Source organism: Mya arenaria, chromosome 12, assembly GCF_026914265.1.
Source record: "Mya arenaria isolate MELC-2E11 chromosome 12, ASM2691426v1".
NCBI classification, from domain to species: Eukaryota; Metazoa; Mollusca; class Bivalvia; order Myida; family Myidae; genus Mya; species Mya arenaria.
In genome coordinates, this window is record NC_069133.1 from 66,772,597 (window position 1) to 66,787,931 (window position 15,335).

The window sequence follows — 15,335 nt, forward strand, 5'->3', positions numbered from 1 at the left end:
GAACATTCCGTGTTTACTATCTAAGTTATGCATACATCTAATTAACACTAATTGAACTTTTGATATTCGATCCTGAAAATTTAACAAAAACAGCTATTTTTACCATGCTTGTTACAATTGTCAATAGGTGCGTTTGTTATCGATATATCTGAGTTGAGTGTACCAACTGTACCAACTGAGCGCCGCGTTGCTATAAATATCGGCTGTAAAATCCACCTGACTCCAGACGACAGTCGGATCGCGCGAGTAAAAGACTGCTATATTTTTCTTAACATTTGAGAGAAAAAAAGTTGTAAATAAACACAAACAAATATACATCGAACTGGTTTTAACGCGGTATTAACTGATAACGCTTAATGTATTGTTTTGCCAATGAGAGATAACGGGCACGCAGCTGATATTGAAAAGTGGTTTAAAGTTGCCTGTAGATGAAGTGGCAGTGTGAGAGTTTTAATGTTTATAAGCATTATCGACGAGGACTTTGAATAGACATTCTGGTGTATCCGTCCTTGACAGCCTAAGAGGAGTCAGCCGCGCTTATATATATGAACATCGCGAGGACAATCAGACAGGACCGCTTATCAGCAACTGTTCGATAAACTAAGTGCTTGAATCAGTTATCTGTGACTCTAGGTGTGTTTGCTCGCGTACTGGGACCACAATAGGTGAGCTTTAGCCTGTACTGAGTGCGCTCACCAAGGACAAGCCACATTAATACCGTATAGCTGTCACTGGCTTAGCACAAGTACAGCAGACATACCTTAAAAATGGCAACCCAGATGTTACCTCGAGGGTCGGCGCTGGCAGGCGATAAGTCACGAACTGTACCCAGTGACGACGTGGGATTGAATAACAGTTTTCACAGCAGAAGGACCCCGCAGTCGCCAGTGTTTATTCCTCCAAATGAGTTCAGGATGAAACTCTTGAAACGAATTCTTTCCGTGGATGGAACCATTGACAATAAGGCGCTGAAGAAGTTACAGAAAACATCCAGTGAACGAACATTACAAGCGAACATTTTATTCGAAAATGGGGACGTTGGGACTTTAATATCGTTAGACAGAAATAAAGAGGAGTCGGAAAGGAAGGAACCGGAAAACAACGAAAATGACGGCACCCTGCCACCCGTGCAGACGCAACAAGAGAAGAAACTTGAGCGACCACGTGACGGCTTGCCTCGGGAGCGACCTCTGAAGCTGCCGCCCATCATGCTTCCACCGATGTACACGCTGGCGGCACGGCCGCTGATGGTGCGCGATTATTCTGGACCGCCTTACATCCCACCGCCCCCGGAAGAGGAGGACTGGGAGGATCTTCAGGACTGTCGCTACCTCCGCCCCGCCAAGAAACAGTTCAAGGCCACAAAGGGCAGCAAGAGTTTCCTGCTTCTCAACAGCAGCTAAGATTGAGGACTTCAAAGACCGGAGACATAAAAAACGTCGTCACTATTTTCATCATGTCGGTTGATGAATGATTGTTCAGCCTGGAATATTTCACTAGTCTTCATTTTCCATTGGACAAGGTGGCCATCTTGGAGATTAGGTCATTCTCATTTGGTTGGTTCGTCCATCTGATCACTTTCCAGGGATGGGGTTCAGCCGTCCATGTGAAGCTTCATGAATAGGCTTGTGGACTTAACTGAAGATGGTAGAGCTTGTACATTTCGTATTTAATACGAATGGTGCTTCCATGTTGTCTGGCCCGACAAGGCGTGTATGTGCGTGTATTTGTGGCATCATATTTTGTACATGTCTATAGGACTTTATTTATTGGTAGCAATGAAATGTGCAATTTAGAACACGTGTTAATGTTCTGTTTTGTAATTGGTATGTTAATGGTCGACATTCGTTTGGCGAAAACGTGTTTGATTTTGTGAGTGTGCTTTACCAATGGCACAACATCTTTCTAACATAAATGGCTATTAGTAATCCCTACTGGTATCCCGGAGATGTTGTGAACTTTATATGACAGGGTTTGAAATGAACTTTGAAATGGTTACGCTTGCCTTTTCTATTTTAGAGTAAGTGAATAAAATTCAAAGAATGATCGTGTTGAGATTATAAGACGATTTAACAATTTGTGATAAAGATATTAAAAATTCAAATATCATAATATATGATCAAATGTCGGTGTGTGTGTGTGTTTTGTATGTATATTTGGAACGTTGTGACATTTATTCTATGAAAACCGTCCATTGTTTTTGTTTGACATTTATATCAATGTGTTATATAATAACTATGCAATATAAGCAAACGTTTGCGCTTGAAATACATTTTTAAAACCAACAACTTTGTTCTACTAGCGTCATCTCTAGCCATTCATGTATATATATATATATATATATATATATATATATCGAAAAGGGAAAAAAGAATTACATTCAATGCCATATTATTATATATAGAGATCGAGCAAACATATATGGTGTTTGGGAATGGACCTTAGCGACGGTCCGTTTTTATCAACATTAGACTCCCTAAACAAAAACGGTAGGAGTCTTTTGTTCATTGTCCTTTCTTTATTAAAAGAGCACAAAAAGGTTGCTGCAAAACAACATCACAGTACAGTTAAAAAATATAAGCATTTATAAAAACAAACGTGGTTAAAAAGCGCAAAAACATGGCTGGTACACAAAAACATGGCTGGTACACAAAACATGGCTGGTACACAAAAACATGGCTGGTACACAAAACCTGGCTGGTACACAAAACATGGCTGGTACACAAATCATGGCTGGTACACAAAACATGGCTGGTACACAAATCACGGCTGGTACACAAATCATGGCTGGTACACAAATCATGGCTGGTACACAAAACATGGCTGGTACACAAATCATGGCTGGTACACAAATCATGGCTGGTACACAAATCATGGCTGGTACACAAATCACGGCTGGTACACAAATCATGGCTGGTACACAAAACATGGCTGGTACACAAATCATGGCTGGTACACAAATCATGGCTGGTACACAAAACATGGCTGGTACACAAATCATGGCTGGTACACAAATCATGGCTGGTACACAAAACACGGCTGGTACACAAATCATGGCTGGTACACAAATCACGGCTGGTACACAAATCATGGCTGGTACACAAAACATGGCTGGTACACAAAACACGGCTGGTACACAAAACACGGCTGGTACACAAATCACGGCTGGTACACAAATCACGGCTGGTACACAAAACATGGCTGGTACACAAATCATGGCTGGTACACAAATCATGGCTGGTACACAAAACATGGCTGGTACACAAATCATGGCTGGTACACAAATCATGGCTGGTACACAAAACATGGCTGGTACACAAATCACGGCTGGTACACAAAACATGGCTGGTACACAAATCATGGCTGGTACACAAATCATGGCTGGTACACAAATCATGGCTGGTACACAAAACATGGCTGATACACAAAACATGGCTGGTACACAAATCACGGCTGGTACACAAAACATGGCTGGTACACAAAACATGGCTGGTACACAAAACATGGCTGGTACACAAAACACGGCTGGTACACAAAACACGGCTGGTACACAAATCATGGCTGGTACACAAAACACGGCTGGTACACAAAACATCCACGTTCTTGGTCTTAATCATTAGAGTCAAATGAGTTGAATACAATTTTGGTTTTTTAAAAATGCATCAATCTGTATCGTGTTTCTTTAAGCCGACTTGGATTTCCTTTAAAGGACACAGAATGGACGACAACAGCTAACACTACTTTGTTGTTCTGGTTGTCTTGTAATTGTTGGCAACAATGACCTAACATCTTCTTTTCATAATAGACAATAGTTGATCTATGTTGAAAGGAAATAAGGAAACGCGTCGATAAGACTTAATCCAACCTTTGTATGACATACGGTTCGTTCATCTTAAACGGATGTCATAAATAGTTTGTAATAATAATAAATACAACATAAATGCCATTGAATGATTTGACGAACATAAAGCGGATAATAAAATAGATTATTTCTTAAAGTTAAAATATTTCATAATATACATCAAAGGTTAAGACGGATGATCCGTGGGTTATTAAATAAATATTCAAAATGACAGTACCCTCACTGTTATCCTTTATATAAATGTTTTATTCAAGAATGGAATTTCGCATAAACATTAACGCAAGTTTTCCTTATTATAGCGAATATGAGCGCACGCTGCTTTTGAAAATGAGTGTGCCTTGTTAATGTAAGTACGGTGATTTCAAATATCACAATGCTATTTATGAATATTATTTATGAGACCTTCGCGCCCGATCACATGAGTAGTGAATAAAAGCTTTATTAGTCAGTTTAGGCCAAGGGTATACGTATTTCCAAGTAAAACTTTCAATTGTTACACTCACTAAATAATAAACTAAAATTCTTGATTTTCACATCTTTTGTTGTAAACCAAACGAGTGGTTGTTCTGCTTTGGTCGAGATAAATCTAGTATCTATATATTAACATAATTATCTACGATATTGCGTCCCCCGATCGTTGGTAAGATGACCCTGTTAACTGCTTTACGTTCAAGTCAATGTGTGTGTATTCAACTTATACGAGAGCTAAAAACATCAAGTGATGCCATTAAATTAAAAACATGGACGAAACATAATATTGAAATAGGCAAAAACATGTTCATGTAAGGTTACACAATGAACACGTTTAATTTCCTTAAAGGAACTTGTTCGTGTTTTTCGACCAGTTTTTGTTCACGGTAATATATCTGAACGGACACTTATACTATATTCCATTTACTCGTTGATACCGAAATTGTAGAAAAAATACACTTAAAATATAAAACAAACCTGGTTTTAATGGAGAGCGAACCACGCCGGTACAATCTAGAAAAAAACTGACAACAAAACCGCCCGTTCACAAGGAGCCCTACATACTCTGAGGGATAATTTAACCGTAAAGCCTTTTGTTGAAAAGCGTTTACCATCGCTATTCAATATCTTAGACTTCAAGGACGATATTTGAGCAAATAGTAACATTTGTTGTAGGGTTCCAGGCCGTCAACATCTAAGTTTTAACAAACAGCTTAATGATTAGCCACACTTTATTTCGTCATAAAAAGTGCGTTTTAAAAGCATGAGCGAGTCCCTTTAACATTGTATTAACACGATCAAGGAAAGTATTCTGATTTCACGCGTGTTCAATAGAACAAATTACCCGGCCACATCTAGGTATGTCGCAGAATGTGTAAACATAGCGTCAGTTTATTGGCAACCTAGGCATCCTGTCAGAAACTCGTTCATGAAACAGTCCACGGTATACAATTGGACAATGAATGTCATTATTACGGTGGCATAGGTACGGTGACATAGAGGTGACATACGTGTGTTTGGTATCTCGTTAAACGTTATGTATCTCGATTTTAACGACGTTAGAACGACTCACGTGTCTCGTTTAAAACGACTTAGTAACTCGTTAAAGCGCCCTATTGGCCAATCAGATATGATAATATCCCTCGAATTAACGACATTGTAAACATTACTAAGGCAATAGATGATCTTATTTCAAAATACTTGTAAGAAAGTCTGGCATATAATGATATTTTAACAGCTCTGACAACAAGACATAACATATGTTTAAGTAAGTAAGTCATTTTAATGAGATACTAAGTTGTTTTAGCGAAATACTAAGTCGTTTAATCAAGAAATGTAAGTCGTCTTACCAGTAAATACTAAGTCGTTTAATCAAGAAATGTAAGTCGTCTTACCATTAAATACAAAGTAGTTTAATCAAGAAATGTAAGTCGTCTTACCAGTAAATACTAAGTAGTTTAATCAAGAAATGTAAGTCGTCTTACCAGTAAATACTAAGTCGTTTAATCAAGAAATGTAAGTCGTCTGACCAGTAAAAATGTAAGTCGTCTTACCAGTAAATACTAAGTAGTTTAATCAAGAAATGTAAGTCGTCTTACCAGTAAATACTAAGGCGTTTAATCAAGAAATGTAAGTCGTCTTACCAGTAAATACTAAGTCGTTTAATCAAGAAATGTAAGTCGTCTTACCAGTAAATACTAAGTCGTTTAATCAAGAAATGTAAGTCGTCTTACCAGTAAATACTAAGTCGTTTAATCAAGAAATGTAAGTCGTCTTACCAGTAAATACTAAGTCGTTTAATCAAGAAATGTAAGTCGTCTTACCAGTAAATACTAAGTCGTTTAATCAAGAAATGTAAGTCGTCTTACCAGTAAATACTAAGTAGTTTAATCAAGAAATGTAAGTCGTTTTACCAGTAAATACTAAGTCGTTTAATCAAGAAATGTAAGTCGTCTTACCAGTAAATACTAAGTAGTTTAATCAAGAAATGTAAGTCGTCTTACCAGTAAATACTAAGTCGTTTAATCAAGAAATGTAAGTCGTCTTACCAGTAAATACTAAGTCGTTTAATCAAGAACTGTAAGTCGCCTTACCAGTAAATACTAAGTCGTTTAGACGATATCAAAAATAGTATGTCACCTGTGTTTCACCGTACACCGTCCCAGGACGACCATTATTGTGTTTGTCAGGGAATAACGCAATTAACAATAATTACTCGAACGCAATTAGCAATCCTTTCATCGCGGGGAAATAAAATACAAGTGGCCTAGATTTTCCTTTCAAAGAATGCAACATTTTGTTTGTAAAGGCATGTGGGCCACAAGGGTATTCTTATGGCATATACAAAGGGTTGAAAAAAATATGACGTAAAATGCAATATTTTCTATTATTTCTCTTGTATAATTTTAATGAACTGTTCAAGATATGTGCAATATAATGACTGCACTGTTTGACTTTCACTGTTCGGAAGGCTGAATGCCTTTCTTTTATTCTATGACGCTATAAACAGTGTATGTAAAGTGGGGTAATTGAAATTCAGGAACAATAACTGACGCACAAGATGATTTATTTATTTATGACATTATACCCGGTATTCAAATCCGCAAATCAAACCAGATCAGGTGTAATTAAAACATATAGAAGTGATCTATCGGTGAAAATAAAATAGCATTTCCGTGTTAAATACATTAATTTTGCCTATATAGTTTGATAATAAATGGAATGGTTTCTTTATGATAATAACTTATTGAGATATTTGTTTATTTCACTGATAAGAAATTATATTGCTTTTTTGTCAAATTGAATGTAATTTATTGGCCTTACCCCAAATATTGTCATTTTGAAGAGATTCGAAAGTGTACATTAAATATGCACCAAGCGTGCATGAAGTCAATTTTTATTGGCAGTAAAAACGATGTCCAAAAAGTAAAGAAAGCTGTGTTGTTTTCTAAACGTATTGCAAAGATCAAAGTTGAAATTGAAAAATACACAATTAGAGATGTTGGTCATATCATTATTCCCCTGACTAACGGCTGTGTGGGAAACATGTGCTAGTTTGATGCGTAGTATTTGAAGAACAAATGCATTTGCAAATTTTCAGACATCCGCTTATCATGACCTTAACCTTTTGACCCACTGACCTGCCAAAATTAGGGGGTCATTTACGAACAAGGGCAACCTACCACTGAAGTCTCAAAATCATTTATCTAACGGTTTTCAAGTAAGTATGCGTTCAAAGTTTTCTAAACAACACTAGCTGTGACTTTGATCTATTTACATGGCGGGTAATCGTTGGAGCCATAACATATTTTGTTATGTGTTGAAAATGCTCCAACGCGTCTTCCGTTATAGTGCCAATTAGTGGAATATGGATGTAAACAGTGAGTATGGTTTCTTATTTTTTATTTTTAGAGGTTTATACGAGTAAATTTTAAAAATTGGAAAATGTAGTTCCACATAGGAATGGCCATGAGTTGTTCTAAATGTAAAAGATCTGAATAAAATATGATATCTGATCGTCTAGAACTTGCATAACTTGCTAGACGTTAGTGTTGAAAACGTAAAAATCTGAATTTTCGTGAGAACTGTTCTTGTACCTTAGGTTTAAGCATTTTCTTTACATGTGTGTGGCTTTTTTATTGACAAAAGGTTGCCGCGTTACAAATTTTAGAACTTCATTTGTTATACTTGCTGCACTACGCTCCAATTTCTGAACGTTGTGGTGCCAATGAATAGGTTGTGGTGCTCATGAATAGTAATTTAGTAGGAAAAGAATTGTGAAAAAACTGAGCCAATTTCATAACATGAAAATTAACATTTAACTGAATTAATATCATTTTCGATCTTTTTAAAGTATGACCTACTACCACACAGCTTCGCGGACTTTAAGGTTCATTTGGTGTCTAATAAATTAATCTTGATAGCAAATGGTCGTCGTAATTCTAATTCTGTATTTCCAGGTATTATAAGGCAAAAATCTAACGATTGTGTTTACATAATTTCAGATAGGTGTCTTTAAAGTCGAGAAAAAAATCACTCCGTAGCTCCAAATTTGCAAGAAAAAGTATTTTACAGGCATTCACCTAAATAAACAAGCACTCCCTTGCCATCTCAGAAAAAAAGATTCCTCCCTTGCAGCATTGGAAAAAAAAGTTACTAAACGAGCACGGTTTCTTTCGCCGATAATACATGCTGAATTATCTACCCACAAAAGAGAAATCATCCAATGCAAACGAAGGAATCTTTTTTCTAGAATGCTTAAACCTAAGGTACGAGAACAATATTCACGAAAATCCAGATTTTTACGTTGTCAACACTAACGTCTAGCAAGTAATGCAAGTTCTAGACGATCAGATATTATATTTTATTCAGAACTTTTACATTTAGAACAACTCATGGCCATTCCTATGTGGAACTACATTTTCCAATTTTTCAAATTTACTCGTATAAACCTAAAAATGAAAAATAAGAAACCATACTCACTGTTTACATCCATATTCCACTCATTGGCACTATAACGGAAGACACGTTGGAGTTATTTTCAACACATAACAAAATGTTATGGCTCCAACGATTACCCGCCATGATTTACCACGGGAACAATTTAGGAGAAGGTAAAAGAGTGAACATTATACAACGCTTACCCGGATTTCCAGACTGCGCAAGATTCTTGGAACGAAATTTCGTGGCATTTTCTATAATCGTTATTCAATGGACATTGTCAACTAAAAAAGTTGGGGGGGGGGGGGTGACGTAAGTGTAATAAAAGGCATTTTAGGGTATGTGCAACACTATGCCACTAAACAAAACAAATTTGAAACCAGGAAGTTTTTCATCAAGCATTTTCCTCTTGCCCGACTTTCACAGGTTCTATATAAGGTCCGGTTTCTGACACCAATCGATGTTCAAGAGGTATTGTGAATGAATGGTCTTATCTCTACCAACGACACAAGAAATAAATTGCCACGGTGAGACCGGTTAATTGTGCGAGGAATATTTCTCCCTAAACCTTCATTGACAATTTCCGGAAATTAATGTATATTACCGGAAGTAGCCATTAACCGATTTACTCTTCGCTCGTCAATTGGCTATATTGGGTCATAAACCTTGGAACGCTCGAATATTCTCCAGGATTGGCACAAAACCGTAACCTATTTTATCACGGTAATTAATCTTCTCTCGGGCAGTGTTAATGAAATCGAGTGTTTGTCACGCGGCAACAACTCGGCTTGCTTAACGACTATCGAGAGGTTTTCGAATATGATTCTACGATTCTAAGGCCAAAAGCTTGGACTGCACATTGATGTCCCGGTTCCCGTGAGTGGCCATCGCATGTAATGCATCAGAGGAAAGCTTGGACTGCACATTGGTGTCCCGGTTCCCGTGAGTGGCCATCGCATGTAATGCATCAGAGGAAAGCTTGGATTGCCCATTGGTGTTCCGGTTCCCGTGAGTGGCCATCGCATGTAATGCATCAGAGGAAAGCTTGGACTGCACATTGGTGTCCCGGTTCCCGTGAGTGGCCATCGCATGTAATGCATCAGAGGAAAGCTTGGACTGCACATTGATGTCCCGGTTCCCGTGAGTGGCCATCGCATGTAATGCATCAGAGAGAAAGCTTGGACTGCACATTGGTGTTCCGGTTCCCGTGAGTGGCCATCGCATGTAATGTATCAGAGGAAAGCTTGGACTGCACATTGGTGTCCCGGTTCCCGTGGATGGCCATCGCATGTAATGCATCAAAGGAAAGCTTGGACTGCACATTGGTGTCCCGGTTCCCGTGAGTGGCCATCGCATGTAATGCATCAGAGGAAAGCTTGGACTGCACATTGGTGTCCCGGTTCCCGTGAGTGGCCATCGCATGTAATGCATCAGAGGAAAGCTTGGACTGCACATTGGTGTCCCGGTTCCCGTGAGTGGCCATCGCATGTAATGCATCAGAGGAAAGCTTTGACTGCACATTGGTGTCCCGGTTCCCGTGAGTGGCCATCGCATGTAATGCATCAGAGGAAAGCTTGGACTGTACATTGGTGTCCCGGTTCCCGTGAGTGGCCATCGCATGTAATGCATCAGAGGAAAGCTTGGACTGCACATTGATGTCCCGGTTCCCGTGAGTGGCCATCGCATGTAATGCATCAGAGGAAAGCTTGGACTGTACATTGGTGTCCCGGTTCCCGTGAGTGGCCATCGCATGTAATGCATCAGAGGAAAGCTTGAATAAGGTCCGAGATGCATCTAAATACTAGCCAGGACTTGTTCAGTGAACAAGATTAGAAATTATATAAATACATGTATGTTATGATATCTAACTCTGGAGTGAGTTAATGAACTTGAATAACCTTCCAAATTGTTACCGAATAGACTTAATGCACCAGTCAATTGTACCCCCCCCCCCGGTCCGGGGAATAGTGGGGACATTGACTTTCGGTCCAGCCAAGCCCTCGCCAAATGCCCCCGTACCCCAGGGAGGGGCCCTAGGTAAGGCCCATTCCCCGCGATATTTGGCTTGAAGACAAAACCACCGCATTCGCCCGGCACTGCGGGGCCACCGGGAAGGTAAAAACACGGCCCATTTCCCCGGCTATCCCCGGTATACCCCGGACCTGGGGGGGGGGGGGGGGGGGGGGGGTACAATTGACTGGTGCATTAAGAAAGCGCCTTTATCTGATTTGATTTTACTTAACTTTGAAAATAGATTTTATAATTAACGATTTGGAGGCATTTTGACTAAACCATAATTTATATGAAATGTGATAAAGAGAATATGATTGGATTTTATTAAAACTATGTCGGCTTTGTTCAATAATTAACTGGATATGTTGTGTTGACAAATCAGGATAAACACATAATGTCGACATCACGTCGACACAACTTTGACATCATGTCGTTTTGTAAATGGTTAAGTCGACATACAGCATATCAGAAAGATTACATAATAACGATATACGCTTCCATAGTAAACAGTATCATTGTTACATTTAAAAGTTTCGATTAATTTTCAAACTATGTACTTTAATTATAATAGACGTTGTATCGCAGGAATATTCATTTTGAAACTAAAACACAATGCAGTGAAAACTGAGATTAGTTGGTGCGTCATCTGCGAGTTTCTGCTGAATACCCTTTCATGTCACAGCGATCGAAATGCTATTCTCTTTTTGAAACTTAAAAATTAGGCGAGACCTGCGACAGTAATCTTGTCACTTTGTCGATATTTTATCTATTAGAGCCTTTTGTCATTTTCTGGTATAGAATCAGTAATGAGTACATTCATTACAATACTGGCATGATCTATGGTTTCTATTTGTACAGCAATGTTAAACATTGGCTGACGTTTTTTTATACTTCAGTAAGCAAAACTTTTTTCTTTGATTAAACAAAGCGCCGTATGAAGTGGGAGAGTAATAAAGAATCAAGAGTAATATCAACACGAATAGGTCCAATTCAATTTAGAGTTCTTTATTTATAGGACAAACTGCACCTGAATTATGCAGGGGTTATTTGTTTGAATGGGTTTTGTCAAGTTGAGCATACCATTTTATTGACGAGAACTGGAGTACAGCTGTGAACTGCTGAGCCTTTCATCCATTTCGCTGGTATTAAGTTCGCATTGTTCGAAGTGAAATAACACCCTCGCGTTTGTTTTAGTTACTTTTTCTGTTATACGAAAATCACCGTCAGATACAATTTTACTAGTAGGTTTTAAAGCTACACTTTTAGAGTTGGTCAGTATTTTTTTGTTAAATAAAAAAGAAAATCTGACAATATTTATCGTTTGAACGAGTTTTTCTACATTCTTCTATTTTCTTTTCGTTTTAGCCATCTGTCTGGTCGCTTAACGTGTCGCCAAAACAAGACTTTGAGTAAAAATGTATAGTTCGCATGTTCACCCTAACCTGTACAACATAAACATTTGAATGTATAGACGTATTTCGCTGCGATTTATACAATAAATATATAATCATGAAGTGTGTTCATAGTGTAACATAGAACAGAACAGAACAGAACCAAAACGTCATAGACCTTGTACCTGATTATAGTGATACGTAGCATCTGTCACATATCCGTGCCATAGTACGTGCATGGATCAGCGGCCAAGACCTTTTATAGATGATACTTATAAGCTTTAAGCTTACGATCAAGTTCTGAAGAATTTATTTGTATTGAAGTATACGTTTCCATTTGAAACTGTTGATGAAGTGAAGTATGTACAACCAAAGATCTTTCACGACAATCAAGAGATGCCAGGATCGAATATTGCTGCCGATTAAAAACAAAAACAACAACAACAACAACAACAACAAAAACATTATTTTTTTAACTTGCATCCTGACATACTCAAAGTGTATGGACCTTGTAAGTGCGTTTGATTAACTGTGTTATTTGGGGCATTTCATTTTCTGTCTTATGTAAAGTATATAAATAATGGTTAATTCGGGATTTATAACACGAAATAGTTATGAAACACGAACTATTTACAGAGAAGTAATATATAGCCCCAAGTTGTGTATCTTCATATCGTAACTCACAGCCCAGTGTTGACATTTTGGCTTTAATCAATACATCACTTGGTAATTATTGAATTCTCAACATCTTTAAGTGTTTAACAATTTTTGATCACTTCCAAACACAGATAATACCGTCGGAGTAAAGAACTTTGATACGATGGTCTATTTCAAGCCTTAGATTGTCTCATAAGCTCCCACAAGCCTTATTGAAGGTATTTTCATTACATTCTTCGCCGTCATTGACTCAGTGGCACATCGTCAGGCGACGTTCAACTTACTGTACGAACATAATGCAAACAATATGGATTCCATTGTATCTCAACAACAAAAAGCAGAAAAGAATGATCTCGAATTAAATTATTCGTTTTGATAAAGTACATCATAAGCGCAGGTCGCCGTCATTTTCGCCGGAAGCCTGTTCAGTCGGGTAATCTCATTGACGGTAGCATGAGCGTTAACACCAATTCAAAAAAGAGTGTGGACAGTTTTAGAGACAGTGGCATTAACATAGAACAACGGCGAAGTCATTCAGTAAGTCAAGTAAGAATAACAGTTTAAGTGACCGTGACCTTGAGTTGGACCAACGAAGTCATTCAGTAAGTTAAGTAAGAATAACAGTTTAAGTGACCGTGACCTTGAGTTAGACCAACGAAGTCATTCAGTAAGTTAAGAAAGAATAACAGTTTAAGTGACCGTGACCTTGAGTTAGACCAACGAAGTCATTCAGTAAGTTAAGTAAGAATAACAGTTTAAGTGACCGTGACCTTGAGTTAGACCAACGAAGTCATTCAGTAAGTTAAGAAAGAATAACAGTTTAAGTGACAGTGACCTTGAGTTAGACCAACGAAGTCATTCAGTAAGTTAAGAAAGAATAACAGTTTAAGTGACCGTGACCTTGAGTTAGACCAACGAAGTCATTCAGTAAGTTAAGTAAGAATAACAGTTTAAGTGACCGTGACCTTGAGTTAGACCAACGAAGTCATTCAGTAAGTTAAGAAAGAATAACAGTTTAAGTGACAGTGACCTTGAGTTAGACCAACGAAGTCATTCAGTAAGTTAAGTAAGATAACAGTTTAAGTGACAGAGACCTTGAGTTGGACCAACGAAGTCATTCAGTAAGTTAAGTAAGATAACAGTTTAAGTGACAGTGACCTTAAGTTAGACCAACGGAGTCATTCAGTAAGTTAAGTAAGATAACAGTTTAAGTGACAGTGACCTTGAGTTAACAGTTTAAGTGACAGTGACCTTGAGTTAGACCAACGAAGTCATTCAGTAAGTTAAGAAAAAATAACAGTTTAAGTGACCGTGACCTTGAGTTAGACCAACGAAGTCATTCAGTAAGTTAAGGAAGAATAACAGTTTAAGTGACAGTGACCTTGAGTTAGATCAACGAAGTCATTCAGTAAGTTAAGAAAGAATAACAGTTTAAATGACCGTGACCTTGAGTTAGACCAACGAAGTCATTCAGTAAGTCAAGAAAGAATAACAGTTTAAGTAACAGTGACCTTGAGTTAGACCAACGAAGTCATTCAGTAAGTTAAGTAAGAATAACAATTTAAGTGACCGTGACCTTGACTTAGACCAACGAAGTCATTCAGTAAGTTAAGTAAGAATGGCAGTTTAAGTAACAGGGACTTTGAGCTAGACCAAAAGTCATTCAGTACGTTAAGTAAGAATGGCAGTTTAAGTAACAGTGACTTTGAGCTAGACCAAAAGTCATTCAGTACGTTAAGTAAGAATGACAGTTTAAGTAACAGTGACTTTGAGCTAGACCAAAAGTCATTCAGTAAGTTAAGTAAGAATGGCAGTTTAAGTAACAGTGACTTTGAGCTAGACCAAAAGTCATTCAGTACGTTAAGTAAGAATGGCAGTTTAAGTAACAGTGACTTTGAGCTAGACCAAAAGTCATTCAGTACGTTAAGTAAGAATGACAGTTTAAGTAACAGTGACTTTGAGCTAGACCAAAAGTAATTCAGTACGTTAAGTAAGAATGGCAGTTTAAGTAGCAATAACCTTAACCTAGTTCTAAGTCACAAACCCGTCTCAAGTCCTACCACTGTCTTCAATATAGACCAGTACAATCTTGACTAAATTCAAAATGTGTACTTGATGCTATCTTCATTAAGGTCTTAATTTAATTGGGTAAGTAGACAAATTTCCATCGAGCACAAATGAAACTCCGGACAGTTTGGAACCGGATGCAATACGCAAGTCCTTAGCATTACTGAGCAATTTACTCATCACCAAAAACCCATGGCTTATTTATTCCGTTAAATAAGGGAATTTGTGTCACGGAATAAAAGGTCCGAAGGATAGGTAAAACTGTTGGAGTTTACGTTGCATAGGTGTCATATGACACGATAAACCATAAATAATTTTACTGAATGAACTTAGCACCGATTGGTTTCCTCTGGGGGATAACTAGTTTAAAAGTCGAGTGTGGCACCGAATTGGTTTACTTCCTGTTCGAAAGATCCTGTTCTCGGAACGAACGT

At 38.0% G+C, this 15,335-nt stretch overlaps 1 protein-coding gene across 1 annotated transcript; it reads left to right on the forward strand.

Moving 5' to 3' along the window:
• Positions 1-229: 229 nt before the first annotated feature.
• LOC128211062 (uncharacterized) lies at positions 230-2,279 on the forward strand. Its single transcript, XM_052915464.1, has one exon. It carries the CDS (start codon positions 768-770, stop codon positions 1,401-1,403), a length of 636 nt encoding a protein of 211 aa, XP_052771424.1. The 5' UTR covers positions 230-767; the 3' UTR covers positions 1,404-2,279.
• The last annotated feature ends 13,056 nt before the right edge of the window (positions 2,280-15,335 follow it).